At 40.9% G+C, this 14587-nt stretch overlaps 1 protein-coding gene across 2 annotated transcripts; it reads left to right on the top strand.

Moving 5' to 3' along the window:
- The first annotated feature begins 684 nt into the window (after positions 1-684).
- On the top strand, positions 685-12467 carry MAT2B (methionine adenosyltransferase 2 non-catalytic beta subunit). 2 transcript variants are annotated; one of them, XM_074156115.1, is made up of 7 exons: positions 685-714; positions 4079-4273; positions 5148-5262; positions 5557-5709; positions 8511-8704; positions 9640-9753; positions 10826-12467. In XM_074156115.1, the coding sequence occupies exons 1-7, from the start codon at positions 685-687 to the stop codon at positions 10994-10996; spliced, it is 972 nt and encodes a 323-aa protein (XP_074012216.1). In that variant the 3' UTR covers positions 10997-12467. The 2 variants fall into 2 exon arrangements, with proteins under 2 accessions (XP_074012216.1, XP_074012215.1); XM_074156114.1 differs by lacking the exon at positions 685-714 and adding an exon at positions 2728-2833.
- The last annotated feature ends 2120 nt before the right edge of the window (positions 12468-14587 follow it).

Raw genomic sequence — 14587 nt, 5'->3', positions numbered from 1 at the left:
AGAGCAGACTGGGGAGAGAAGTAAAAAGCAGAAGTAAAGGGGAAGTTTTGAAGTGCTTTGTGCCACCTGCAAGGGGTTTTGCCAGTTTCATGCGCATATGAAATAGATATTAAAACCCCACCTTGATACTGGTAGCTCAACTGACTTAAGTATTCCTTGTGAGAATCAATTATTTCCTTGTTGTGCAACATACTTTTTTTTTTTTTTTTGTAGTTGAAAAACTATATAATTTAACAAGAAATAATTTCTCTGATCATCCATCTCACGGTTTTGTAGCAAGATCTGGGTTGTACTTAGTTGAAATGTAAAATGAAGAGCTGCTCCATTCCTCAACCTGTCTGCCCTAATTAGAGCCCTCCTCTTGTTTCCTGTGAAAGGGGAACTGCATGGGACTCGGTGCCGGTGCTTCGAGTCCATTTCATACACACAATGGCTGCACTTGCTCCTGCGGGCTGGTGTGAAGTTAAAATTTTAAGTTCATACTGAGCCGCTTAAATGGTACCATGGGGAATAAACCAAAAGCTTAACAGGCTTCAGAGCCACGCGTGGTACAGGGCTTGGATTAGCGTTTCGGTTTCAAAGGTCAGGCCATGTGTTCTCTGCAGGCACAAGCAGACAAAGGGGCAAACGCAGTTGAACTGCAATAATTTCCTGGGCTGGTAACTCCTCCTGTAGTTTGAGGCGATGCCCAAAATGCTGGTGGGAATGGAGCAGGTAAGGTTCTGGGTATTTGCACTAATAGATTGCTGCCACGCTTCAATTACAGAATCTAGGGAAAAGGAAACAGGAGGAGAGAGATACTTAATTACGCTTTAGTCTTTGCAAATTACAGTCTGAAATGTTAATTTAATAAGCGGTGCATTTAGTCACCCAGTGATGCATTATGCTTAAATGACTGTGATATGGACTCTAATTAAATTTTTGTTTATCTACTCCAGTAAATCATAGTGTTTCACAAAGTGAAAACATTTGTGATGAAGAAATTTAAAGTATAAACTAAAATGCTACTGAATTCGATGTAAATATTTCATTAAAAAAAACTATCTTCTCCCATGAAGATAAGAAATTCCATATAGTTTCTTTAACTGTTAGATTAGTGACAAAAATGTGAAGACACTTTGCGGGGTGGCTCGTGGTTCTACCTTGAGAGAGCGGTGTTGGCACTTTCCCTGTTTCCCTCCGGCTCTAAGTCTGGGAGGCAGAGCTGCTGCTTCCAGGTGGTGGTTTTTGTTCGGCTGCAGCCTGAGCTCTTCCCGCCGTGAGGAAGAGGAAGGGCTGGAACATGGGCTGTGCTTGGGGCCATCACCTTAGTGCTGCTGAACCGTTCGCTATTCCTTTGTAGATCATGCTTCTGAATGTCAGGTTATGAATTACTGATACTTCTAAATAGAATTCTAAGCGTAGTGAAAGGGAATAAAACGTCTATAGCTTATGACAAAGGAAAATAGGGCATCTGCATTCCATGAAGGCAGAAACTGGTTTAAGTGGTTTTTACATCTATAATTTTTATCCCGTACATGTCAGTTGTTTGTCATAAGTAAAAACTGCTTACCACGTGATTGTATTCAATTTTTAGTAGATTTTCTGATTTCCCTTTAACGGTTTGTTAATCCCTGTAGTATCAGTTAGTTTTTCCCCTTGACTACCAATTAAATGCTGTTTTAATCAAGTCTATCTGAAATAAGTTGATCAGGTCAAGATTTAAGTTTGAATGTAGTTCAAGTAAATTTTGGCTACTACTGGTTATGCATCTGCTTAACTTGAGTCCTGTTGCTAAAAACGTTAGGCACAGCCTTTGCAGGGGTCAGAAGTAGTGATGGTGAAGAGCTCTGTCTACAGCTTCATGTGACTGTGGAAGCTCGCATTTAAAATAAAATAAGCTGTGTCATCCGCTAAGCATGAAATGACATGTGTAGGGTGAGGGCCAGAAGCAGTGATTGCTTTAGCGAAGGCAGCCCCTCCTGCTCCCCGGGATTTACCAGCTGCTTTTGTACAAAGGGATGGATTATGGGGCTTGGGAAACGTAGTATTTTCTATATTATTCTATTCTCTGTCTATTCTGAAAGGAAAATGAAATAACTTCCCTTGAATACGTCCCAGAGTGCTACTGCCGGCAGCCAAAGAAGGTATTTCTGTCTAATGACAAAGTTTCACTTGAAAGACGGGGCCCTGCTTTTCTGCTTTTTTACGAAGGGGAGATACAGCTTCAATCTGCAAAGTTCGTAACATTGAAACATTGAACGTGGATTTTCACAGCTTTGGGCGAAAGGGCAGCTCCTTCCCTTCTCTCCGGGAGGAACCGAGACTCGGCAGTCGGTCTGGACTCTTTCTGGGAGAGCTAAGACCTGTTGAGCCGGTACCTTTCCATTCTCCGCGGCGGCTGCGGTGCCAGTCGGTGGCTCTGTGCCCAAGCGCTTTTCTAGGGAAGGGTTTCACCGGCTTCTCAGCCGCTCCCTCCCGGAGCGGGGCGGGTCCGTCCCTGGTGTTCCAGCCCCGCTTCTCGCCTGTTCGGGCGCTGCCGCCGCGCCAGTAACGCCCCCCGCCTGGGCGCCGTCGAGGCCGCTGCTGCGCCTTTAAAGCCACCTTCGGACCCCGCCCCCTCTGCCGCGTCTCAGCCAATGAGCGCGCGGCGGCGGGTGGCGCCTGCGCCGGCTGCGTCCCCGCGGCCCAATGAGGGCGCGTCCTGCCGCGCGGCACGTCCGGCCTCCCGCAGCGCCCCGCGGAGCAGGAGCAGGAGCAGGCCCCGGCCCCGCCGGCCCCCGCCGCCGCCATGGTGGGCCGGGAGAAGGAGCTCAAGATCCGCTTCGTGCCGGGGCGCTGCGAGCTGGTGGAGGTGAGTGGCGAGGAGGGGCGTTTTCTCCGCGTGCGCAGCCAGGGTCGGGGGGGGGGGCTCCCGGGCCGGGCCGCGGTGCTCAGCGCGGGGCGGCGGCGGCTCTGCCCGCCCCCAGGGTGAAGCGGGTCCGCTGGGGCCCGGTCTGCCAGCCGTGCAGGGAGCCCTCTGCCCCGCCGGGGGCTGCCCGCCAGCTCTAGGGGCTCGAGTGGTTTCTTATCTCCTTACGTTAATTACCGTGAAGGTATTTTCGTTCTGTAGTGGGAAGTCGCGTCCGTTTTGCCCCTTTTAATTGTTAAACCGCGTAACGCTGGCGGCCCCGGCCTATCGGAGAGGCGTCTCTCCGCCGGGGAAAGCGGCGCCGCGATCGCACACGGTGCTGCTTCCGCAGCCTCGGTGTTTTCTGCCCTCACGTTTTATCGCCCGTCCCGCCCGAGGGGCGTAGCGGCAGCCGCGGCGGCGGAGCCTCCCGCCCGTCGGTGCGGCGGGTGACGGCTTTCCCCCAGCCTCCGCCCGTGCTCGCTCCTCGGGCCCCGGCCGCGGGGGGCGTCCCGCTTCCCCTCTGCTCGCTGTTGCCCCGGGTGCCGTCGCGGGTGAATGAAGGGCTCTGTCGTAGAGTCGTTGCCCTGGAGAGACTTGTTGGGCGTCACGTGATGTTACAAACCTGTGTCATCCCAGCAGCTTCCGGTTTCAGCGGGCGGTCTTTAAAATTGAGATTTTTGAGTCCATCGTGATTTTGTCAAGTTCAGTTTTTATACAAAGCTTTAAAAGTACTTGTATCTCGGTTTTCACCTTAAAAAGGTTTTTCGACTTCTCACCTTCACACTGTACTATTTCTGTAAATTGTATTTTATTTTCTGTTTGGTAGCGTCTGCAAAGTAATCTTAGGTCTTACAAATGCTATTTTTTATTCTTACGATGTTGTTGCTTGTATTTTTTTCTGTGAATGAGCCTGCTGAGTACAGTTCTTTTTTTATTATGTTAATTTTTATTTAGTATTGAACATCAGGTAAGGTGAAATGAAATTGGAAGCTTTATTATAAAGCTCCAAATAGTGCATTTAAGGAGTGGGATTCAAAATTAGTCAGTCAGATAGTTAGCATCTTAATCCGTATTCATTTGTCGGTGTGTGGGCAGCTGTGAGGCAACAGCAGTAGCTTCTGTAACCAGCAGTGGTGCGTACTTCTTAAGAAAAAACAGCAATAAATAATAGCATAAAGAAAATTTCTCCCGTTTTCATTTCGCCAGGAAGATGTTGATATTCCCAGTAGGCGAGTTTTGATTACCGGTGCTACGGGACTTCTGGGCAGAGCCGTGTTTAAAGAATTCAATGGAAATAATTGGAATGCAGTTGGCTGTGGATACAGGAGAGCTCAGCCCAGATTTGAACAGATTAATCTTCTGGACTCTGTTGCAGTTCATGACATCATCCATGACTTTCAGGTAAGCTCCTGGAGCATGAAGTAGAAGGATAGGGTACTTTATACACCCAGGAATCAGCTGGCAGTGCTGTTCTGATACCAAGTTCACGTGGCTTTACTGGGGCTTATGCTTTGGCAGAACTTGAAAAATTTTACGGCTGCCTTTTCTGCCACATCTGGAGTGTAGGTTTGCTCTGCAGATACAGGTAGTTCTGAACTTTGCTGTCATTGCCACAGAGGGGCTGCAGGTAATGGACGGATGTGTCAATACACTGGCGTTGACAGGCAAAAGAAAAAGAAGAATGACATAGTAATAAGAAGCAGTTCTTTCAAAGTTGAAGGATACTTCAATACAGCAGCAGCAGCCGTGTCTAGTGCACAGTAAGAAGTTCAGTGTTTTTTCAGTCTGATTTGCAAGAGGGATACGTAAAACCTGAAGTACGTTATGTAGGGTGCCATTCTATAAAATAGTTTTAAATACCTTGTTAATAGTCTGCATATGTCAAGTGTGTAAATGTTTGTTTTAAGTACCGTTATCTGTGCGTGAGATATATATGGTAATTATATTTAATATTATTATACCAAGTTAAAAAGAAAAAAACCCAGCAACTTTGATCTTGCTGTAAAATCAAAGCTACTGAAGATCATAATTGCAAAATTAATTATTAATTGTTTTGGTATTCTAATATGAAATCTTGAAGCAGCGTGGTTCTGTTTTACTTCCTAAGGAAAACATGCTCCTCAGAATCCATGATTAAAAATAATACTACTGCTTTTATTACTTCTCACCACTTAGTGAAATGCCTTTTTGCCTGAGGGAGTTCATCACTAGAGTTACGGTGTGACTGCAATCTCTTGACGACGTTTGTTGTTTAAAATTAGTCTTTAATTTCCAGCCTCATGTTATAGTGCATTGTGCTGCTGAGAGAAGGCCAGACATTGTGGAAAGTCAACCAGATGCTGCTTCTCAGCTCAATGTGGCTGCCTCAGGGAACTTGGCAAAAGAGGCAGGTAAGGAGACCATCTAATGGATTTGGTTTCTTGTTAAAATACTGCATTTATTTATACAGGAACATAAATACAAACAAGTTGCTTGAACTGCTGACTGTCATTTCTGTGCTCAGTGTGCAGTGGATCCATTTTCTGTGAGGGAAGGATGCGTGTCTCTGGAGGATCAGTGAACAGACCAAGTGGGAATGAATGGGGCTAGAAGATGAGGTCCTTCAGAGATTTCTTTAAAGGTTTATCGGGTTTTCAAACAAGGCATGAATTAAAATAGACTATGTATAAACATGTTCTTCCCAGCTGGAGTTGGAGCGTTCCTGATCTACATTAGTACAGACTATGTATTTGATGGAACAAGCCCTCCTTATAAAGAGACTGACGTACCAAATCCCCTGAATTTATATGGTAAAACCAAACTGGAGGGTGAAAAGGCAGTCCTGGAAAACAATGAAGGTAAGGATACACTCAGATATTTTTAATAGAGGCTTTTTATTTTTACGTAGTTGTATATAAGCTTAATAGACTCATAAGTCAGCGGTAAAGTTGCAAAACCATGGAAATGAGATTTAGAAAAGAATGCGATTAGGAGTCAGTCTCCTTGCTCATAAACGGTTCCTACTGCTTATAGGTTGCCTAAAGCTTTATTTCTTACTCGTTCTGATCTTCATTTGTGTTACCGGTCTCTGCTGATGGACATTCACAAGCCTTCGTCTGCTGTGAATCAACTGTTCCTACGGAAAGATGAAATAGATGGTCAATATATTGTAACGGCCCAAGCTTTCCCACACTTAATATATAGCTGCTGTTATTTAGAGAAACACAGTGCAGTTGTTCTAAATGTATGTTTACTTAAAGGGGGGAAAAAACAGACTTGCGATGCAGTAATAATGCGGATAAAATGAACGTAGGCTTTTGTTGTTACTCTTTCGGTTCTGTTGCTGATCTCCTGTCTCGCTCTCATTGCGTAAGCCATCGGGCCGTTTGCACCCACCTGGCTCACCTGGCACATCCCATTCCTGCTTGTAACACTGGCCAAAGGGTTAGTAACACAGTGCTGGTTTTAAGCAAACATTTTTTTTTTTTATTTAGGTCTTTTTTTAATGAAAATTTGCATTCAAAATATACAAACATAATTATAAAAAATTCTACTTAAAGGAAAAAAGCTTTGGACTAAACATGTTCCCGTGCATTTAAAACTTATTTCTTTTACAAAAGAGAGGTTGGGTTGTTTCTAGGTAGTGTGCTGTCAGTCTCCAGTCACTGATTATAAGGAAAGAAGCACTTCTATTTTCTTAAAGAGTTTGAAGAAAACAATCTCAGTGCGCTTGTAGAAGAGGCTTCTGATACGGCAATATGACAGTCACCCACACTGTGATTCTGTTCTAACCAGAGAATTGTATAGTTCATAAATGAGTGCGATGGTCTTTCGGTAAGTAAATACATACTGTATTTGAAAATGAGAGGCCTTAATATAGGTTTGGCATTACTAGTAAGAAACAGACTTCCTAAAAAATACTTGGATAGGAAATGTCTTATTTAAGTCAGAATCAATTTAAATAAAAAGTTACTCACTCCACCTCATATATAAGTACCATCTCTGAATATGACTGTGGTGCTGTTTTCTCCCTCTTCCAGACTGGTCGTGGGGATGGGGCCGCACCGGATTCCGGTCTGTGTTGGGTCTCTGGCTGGGTCCTTCCCCCAGCTCAGCGCTTCAGTTGTGTTTCACAACCTTTCTGAGCATGAGCTGCCAGGCAGTAGTGGGCTGCAGCAGTGATATTATTAGCAGAAGGAATTTCGAGGTGGTGCTGAGTAAGATGCTTGAAAATGTTAATTCGGTTGTTTCATATAAATATAAATATTTTATGTATATTAGTCTTACAACCACTAATTTGCTAATACTGTATTAGGTGGAACTCAGTCTATCGAATGTCTGTAGTTGCGTGAAGAACTTCCCTGCCCATTTCTGTTGTATAATGCAAGAATCTCCACAAATAATGTGGGTTTTGCCTATTTTTTAAAAATATGTTTTTCTTTGGTTGGGAGAGGATACAAGTTATATTTAGTACTTCCGCTTTTACAATGAAAAAGTTTCAGTGGGTCTTCAGAAGCGTCGGTAATGAAGGTAACGCTCTCCAAGTCTCAGCTCTCGGAGAACAAAAAAGGCAGTCTTTTTCTCAAATAATGAATGTTTCTAAAGATAATAAAAAGGAGATAATACAAGCAGTTTTTAAAGAGAGGAAGAACATATTTGTTGAGTGTCCAAATAACTGTTTTTAGAGCAGGAGGAAATCAGTGTCACGTTGGGTTTTTAATTGTATTTGTTTTTCTTGTGTAAGTGCTTATTTTGGTTTATTTTTTCTAATTGTTGTGTTTGCTTTTTCTTTTTGTTTTTCTAATAGCTCTAGCATTTTCCCACAAATCTTTAAGAATTGCAATGATTTGGTGACTTCCACTTCTAATTTCAGGACTGATTTATTTATTTTTTTCTTTAAGTAAAAATATCTGTATTGCTTCTAATGAATTTGTCATAGCCCTCTTGGATTTCCCCTCAAAGAGGCCTTTTGAGTCTCCATGGCTGAGATAGACTGGTACGATGTGTTCCATCATAAAATATCCTTCTCTTTGCACTTGTTTACTGTTACTTTAATTTCTCAAATCACAATCTTGAAATCTAATATTGTTTACTACTGTATCCTGTGAACCTATTCCTTATTCGTCAAGCTTTCTGTTAATTCCAAGGTTCATGTCTTTTTTCCTGGTAAATAATATCCTCCTGTGTGGAGGAGGCTTCTGCATGCTGGGCGAGATATCTTTGTAACTGATGCCTGAATATGGTGATTTGGGATTGGTGGGAATTGCTGTTCTGGCTGTTTCCCAGGGAGGATGGGGAGTGCTGGAGCAGCTGCATAGCGCACTTGGGGTTTTTTAATTTTTTAATTTTAGTTCTAACCCAAACAGGCTGCCATTTTTCTCCTGCAGTGTTAGTGAAAGCTTGTTAACTTTATAGAAATCAATGGCATAAATGAAAATAATTTTATATAAACTGAAGTGTTTATAAACCATTTTAATTGATATAAAGGAAAATCATATTCCGAGGGCAAAAACATCAATTGCATTTTCTTTGTGCTTCGTAGATGCTTAATATCACCGGCATATTTCTTAACGCTTCCAGAACACTTTTCAGGTGATGCTACAGCATTCATGCCTATTCGTAACAATGGTAATACTTATTAAAATAATCTTTCTTTTAGATGCCGCAGTACTTAGGATTCCTGTCTTGTATGGAGAGGTAGAAAGACTGGAGGAAAGTGCTGTGACTGTTATGTTTGATAAAGTGCAGTTCAGTAATAAATCTGCCAACATGGACCACTGGCAGCAAAGATTTCCTACCAACGTCAAGGATGTAGCAAGTGTTTGCAGACAACTCGCCGAGAAGAGGATGCTGGTAAGAATTTAAAGAAACAAGCCCTTTCAAGGTAAAACCAGTTCAAGTTCTTGGCTTTGTTTCTGAACAACTGAGAACTTCATATAATCTGCATTATTCTTAGCATTTCTAGAACAGTGGGAGGGAAGAACGAACTAGCTGTAATACTACAGTATCTTTACATGACAGTGTGTGGATATTCTGATACTTGAAACAAAAGCGAGGAAAGTGATGGGACATCCTTCTGAAAATTGTCACGTGTCTTCTAGTATACAGGACAGAAATGCAAATACTTGACTTAATCCAATATGTCTTTTACAAATTGCCAGTTTGGACTAAAAAAACCCATGGTGGTTGAATGTAATTCTCAAAGATGCTGTTCTTTATTGTATGAAGAACACTGAGGTGGCAAAAAAAAAAAGCCACTGGACTTAAATACTTTATTGTGTTTATTCACCAGAGCACCTTCAGATTGCCACCTTTATTTTTCACACATACACCTTTGAAAAAAATGAACCACGCACATATGGTGGATGTGGTGCAATCAGTTTGATAGGATTTGTACATGGTTTGCAGATCGACATTCAGAATGTGTGTGGTGCCTTTTGCGTTTGTTTTCGCCTAAGTGAATACCATAGAACAGCCGAGTTCCTCCTCCCCGGCTATTTGACTTCAGCTGGTTGGCTCGGTCCTTACCCTCCTGTTAATTCTACACAATATAAGCTCTTTGTGAAAAGCCAGGTCAGATACATGTAACACCAGTTTTCAGTCTCAATCCCTAGTTGGGTGTTCTCTGAAAATGCACGAGACATTTCCAGAACATCAGTGAGGTACTGGAACATGCCTTTCAAGATAGGATCTTGCTGGAAGATTATTCTGCCCAATTCTTGCGCAGGAATTAGTCGGAGTGCTAACTACCTCCTTTTTTTCACCTGTGCTTCCTGTTTCTTCTGTAGGACCCATCGGTGAAAGGAACGTTTCACTGGTCTGGCAATGAACAGATGACTAAGTATGAAATGGCGTGTGCAATTGCAGATGCTTTCAACCTTCCCAGCAGCCACTTGAGACCGGTAAGCCATGTGTTGTTTGACCTGTAGAAAGATGGATGTGCTCTATCCTTTCAAGCAGTAGGTCTCACGCTAGCTGTACCGGCGAGCTTCCTCTTCAGGAGGATCTGTGTGCGTGTGTCTCGCACAGCAGATGTATTGCTGAGGATGCTGTCTGCTATCTTAACGCAGGAAAACAACAGCTGTTTTGACCTGCTGAATTGGGAAAATTGCCCAGTTCGTCAGTAACCAGTTTCGCAGTCTGTAGTGTAATGGTATTTTTGCAGAACAGCTCCCCTTATTCAGGAGTAAATTCATATTGTTGTATTTTTGTCCTTAAAAAAACTTACAGATTGACAGGCTACTAGCTCGATGGTAGGAACCTGCAAGAACTTTTCAATGACATCCAGATTGATTTCTGAGTACCATGCGCTTGAGAACTTCACATCGTTTTTGCTTTGCTTAAAACAGTTGGTCTTCAGTTTTATTGATACCTAAAAGTAAGACTACTCTTAAAGACATACTGGTAATGTTTTGAGAATCCAACATGTAAAAAAGATATTTATATCCAAAATGAATTCCAAGGATTCTGAATCAGTAAAGGGTGGAACTGAAATGTGGCTTGGAAGATCAGGAGAAAAAGAGTGCAGAACACTAAGTTAGTCTGAATTTTTTCTGAATTTTTGTCCAGATCTTTTTCTCTTCAAGTATATGGATCGAGACACGGTTCTGTCAACACTTTAGAGCATTTTTTACCTTGTGATTATAGTCATAGGCTGAAAATAGGAATAAAACATAGAAAAGCATTAATGGTAAGCAGTAATTGAGTGAGAAAAATCTAACTTAAGACACTTCATGTCGCTCTGCTTGACATTTCTTATGTTGAAATTAAGTTAACCATAAAAGGAGCAAACAAACAAAAAAACCCCAACCCGAAACCAAAAACCCTCCCCAATAGTTGGAAGTGGGGAGGGGAACGTACCTTTACAGAAAGCTAGGAAAGGAAAACTACTAAATGAGCATGTATAAGAATATTTTTCTGTCACTTCTGATTACTTGTTGGTGTGTTGGGGTTTTTCTTCTGTCTATTTTTCAGATTACTGATTGTCCAGTTGTGGGTGCCCTTCGTCCAAGGAACGCTCAGCTAGACTGCTCCAAGCTGGAGATGCTGGGGATAGGTCAGAGAACGCCATTTCGAGCTGGGATCAAAGAATCTCTTTGGCCTTTCCTTGTTGACAAGAGATGGAGGCAGACAGTCTTCCATTAGTTTGTAACTTTTTTAGTAAAAGTATGGTATGTGGCACTTTTTTAAAAGAAAAAAAAATAGTTTTGTATGAGTGTTCTTAAATTGTGACATCTATGAGTTTTCATTTAATCGGGTAAACATACGGTCTTGCACTAGTGAAATTGTTACCTTAAAAAAAGTTCAGTGACAAAACCTGAGCCTATTTGATGTCATGGATCTTTCCTTTCGTTTGTACCAGTCTAACTTAATGTCTATTCCTAGCGGATTATGGTTCTTAGTACCATTTGATGCTGAGAATGACTCATCACTTGTAGACTTACTTTTGGCTGAAATATATTGTTGATGCTTAAGGTCTGTGCCATTGTTGTATATACCATTTCTCTTCATGAAAAGACATGGTCAGTTACTTTATTACCACAAATCTGAGGTTTTGTTTTCAACTTCTGAAGGTGTTCTTATGTTCTTATGAAGTTAAACTGAAGTAGGAATTGTTAAATGTTTGTTTTGCTTGAGCTCTGATCAAAATGTTTTTTAAAAAAAGTGAAACTTTATTTTTGCAATTATCAAGTGTACTTTTTATGCTTGAAATATTTTCAGAATGTTCTGTAACTTGAATGCTTGCAGCTTCATATTTGTACTGTAAGTTGTATGCATTTGTTTTAATGGTGACATATTAAAGCTAGAAGAGGGTTGGGAGGGTGAGGGACAAATAGTTTTGACCTGGTTTTTTTTTGGGCCGGGGAACTTGAGTTGGATGATTTCATTATTTTTTTTGAGTGGGGGGTTGTTTGTGTTTGTATAAAAGCATGTAATATCTTCATATTTCTCCTTCTTTTGAGTAGTATTTGGGATTGGTGAGATGAGTGGGAGTAAGATGTTTGTTAGTCAACACGTGTGAGAGGGAGAGGAAAAGTATTTCAAGAATTTGTAGCACTGCGGCTTCTTTTGCACAGACTCTCAGATCTTGCACTGATGTAGCTTGTTCTGGAACAGCAAAGCACGTATGTTGAAGGTTTGCACCATAGTAATGTAACTGCAATAGTTTAATATAAGCAAATCTTTAATCTGCTTTAGTCTAGTCCTTAAAGTTGGACTCGGTAGCCAGGTAAAGTGGAGGAAGAACATGGTTTGCAAAGGTTAACTTCCTTCTGAAGTTGTAAAATCAGCAATAGAAATGTTCTGAGATTGCCAGCAGATCATTATTAAAACTAGGAAAAGCTGCATTTGGATGATCGTTTATTTTTCTGAGGTTGAAATGAAGGGGGAGGGGAAGATGTTCAGCTTTTATTTAAAAAAAAAAAGGGAGGGGGGGCAAGACACAAAAATAAACCGACTGAAGATCTTCTAAAGGTCAGCTTTATATTCAGTCATTTAATTTCCATCTGGCATATGCTAAGAGTTCATAATCCCGTTATGTTTTTAGTCTGAATTCCTGATATACACATGGTAAGCTATCTCCCAAATGACAATAAATATATATTGCCAGCATGAGAAACGATTGTTGATTCTTTCTTTACCATCAGCATTTGTTTATCTGAATCATAAATATTTGCAATTTTTCTTGAAATCTGTGTGCTCTTTCAGTGATTTCCTCCCCTCCGCCCCCCCGCCCCTCCTTAATTCAATGAGCTATTTCCAGAGTTAGATTAGGTTGGATCAGTGTTTCTCTGTCAATGTGCCGCTGCCTTGGGGATGTGAGTAACGTACACACACACACAAAATGGTATAGAAGGGTTTGAAAATCTGAGCCTGAAACACCCTGTGCCTTGGTGCTTGGTCAGGAGGATTCCGAGTACATCCTCTCCACTTGCAGGCAGCTAAGTTCATATTAACTTTGACCCTATATTTTTTTATAAAAATCACAGTGAATTTAAAACTGATATGAAAAATCAGGGATGGGGATAATAAAAACCACAAGAAGAAAAAAAAATTTAAGGAACACTGAGGTGGACAGTAGACTTGCTATTCTATTGTGTGGGGATTTTTTTTTTCCCTTGGCATACATAATCAGAAGTGACACTTTTATTAAAACCAAGTAGCTGAATAATTCTCTAAGTGGTACTATTTTTATTTCATTTCCATTTTAAAAATGTGGGAATATACATCAATATTTGGAAGGCAGTATATGCTATTCTGGATTTACTGCTGATTTTTGTTAAACTGTTCTCAAAATGCTTATTGCTATATGGACAAAAAAAATACGTGGTTGTTGCAATACTGACTAGGGCAGTATCCAATTCTGTATTTTTTTTTTTTTTAATAAAAGGGGTTTTTTTCTTTTTCAAGATGATGCAAAACTGTCTCTTCTACCTACAGGCAAGTGCTCTCACCATCCGTGCCCTTCAACTGGTACAATTTAATTGGCACTGCATGCATTATTGTAAACAGAGCAGTTTGACCAGGAAGCAAAAAGGACTTTTCTCCCAAACATAAAGCACCCAACAGGGATGAGTTGGGCATTTTACTGGGAGAAGAGAATTGGAATTTTGAATTTTTCTCACACAGCACTTCCATAAGTTCTACATTTGCAGAATCGTTTTTGTGTTTAGTAAAATCTACAATTGTTCAAACAGGAAAAGGGGTTTGGGGAACTCAGCATTCCAGATAACATTTTTGTATAAGGTGATTTAATTGTATAATATGATTTAATTCATGTATGTGTTGCACCTTGTATACATTGTTCCCCAGCTCAATACTTAATTTTTCTACTCAAAAAGAGGGAGTATACATTCGTTTGGAAAAGAAGGGTCTAGAGCTAGTTCCACTAAACTGTTTTAACTCTGGAGTAAGTTTCAAAGGATGAGAGTATGACTGGAAGATACAAAGATGACGAGAGATGTATCGAAGAAAGGGATTTTTCTAAGTTGCACTCTAGAATAGTTGGATGACCAAGGACACAGAAAAATCAACTCTTAAGGTGCTATGAGTTTTCCCACATTTTACTGCATCCCTGCCACAAGAAATTGTTTAGATATATTCAAAGGCTATGTTCAATGAAAACTATATTCCCAGCTACACAGCAGTCTGAGGGTCCTGTTACTAGTGTTTTTTAAAAATGTCTTGGATGAAGTTTTGACAACTGAAAAGTTATTTTGAAGTTTAAGGAAAATCAACCTAAAAGGTTCTAAAGTAGGTCACACTGACTATAACCGGGTAGCTCGTTTCGTTCATTAACTTTGACAACAAGGCTCAAAAAGTATAACGGATTGATGCTTCACTACATTAATCCTTTTGACCAGGAATTTTGGGGTAATTGTGCCTAAATTCTGGCAAGGTGATCATGAACATCAAGCTGTCGTAATTAAAGATGTGGGAAGTCACAAGCTGAGATATTAAATCCTTTCATATAAATGCGTGTTAAGATCTGGATTCTGCTCAGATAAATATACATTTTATTTCAGTATGTTAATGATTAAATTTAGCAATCTATTTAGCGATGTATTTTCCATTTTGCTCCGTATGTAGTCTATAAAAAATTAACACCAAACTCCATCTGGCTACCATTTCTTTATTTTAATACCATAGTCTGAAGGCTGTGACTGACTACAAAGACGAAAGGCAAGTTTGTTCTTAAATGTCATGTCTGTTCACGTCATAGTTTTCCAGCCAAGA

The sequence above is a fragment of the Numenius arquata genome, chromosome 11 (assembly GCF_964106895.1).
Source record: "Numenius arquata chromosome 11, bNumArq3.hap1.1, whole genome shotgun sequence".
NCBI classification, from domain to species: domain Eukaryota; kingdom Metazoa; phylum Chordata; class Aves; order Charadriiformes; family Scolopacidae; genus Numenius; species Numenius arquata.
This window is presented reverse-complemented; position numbering and strand designations above follow the sequence as displayed.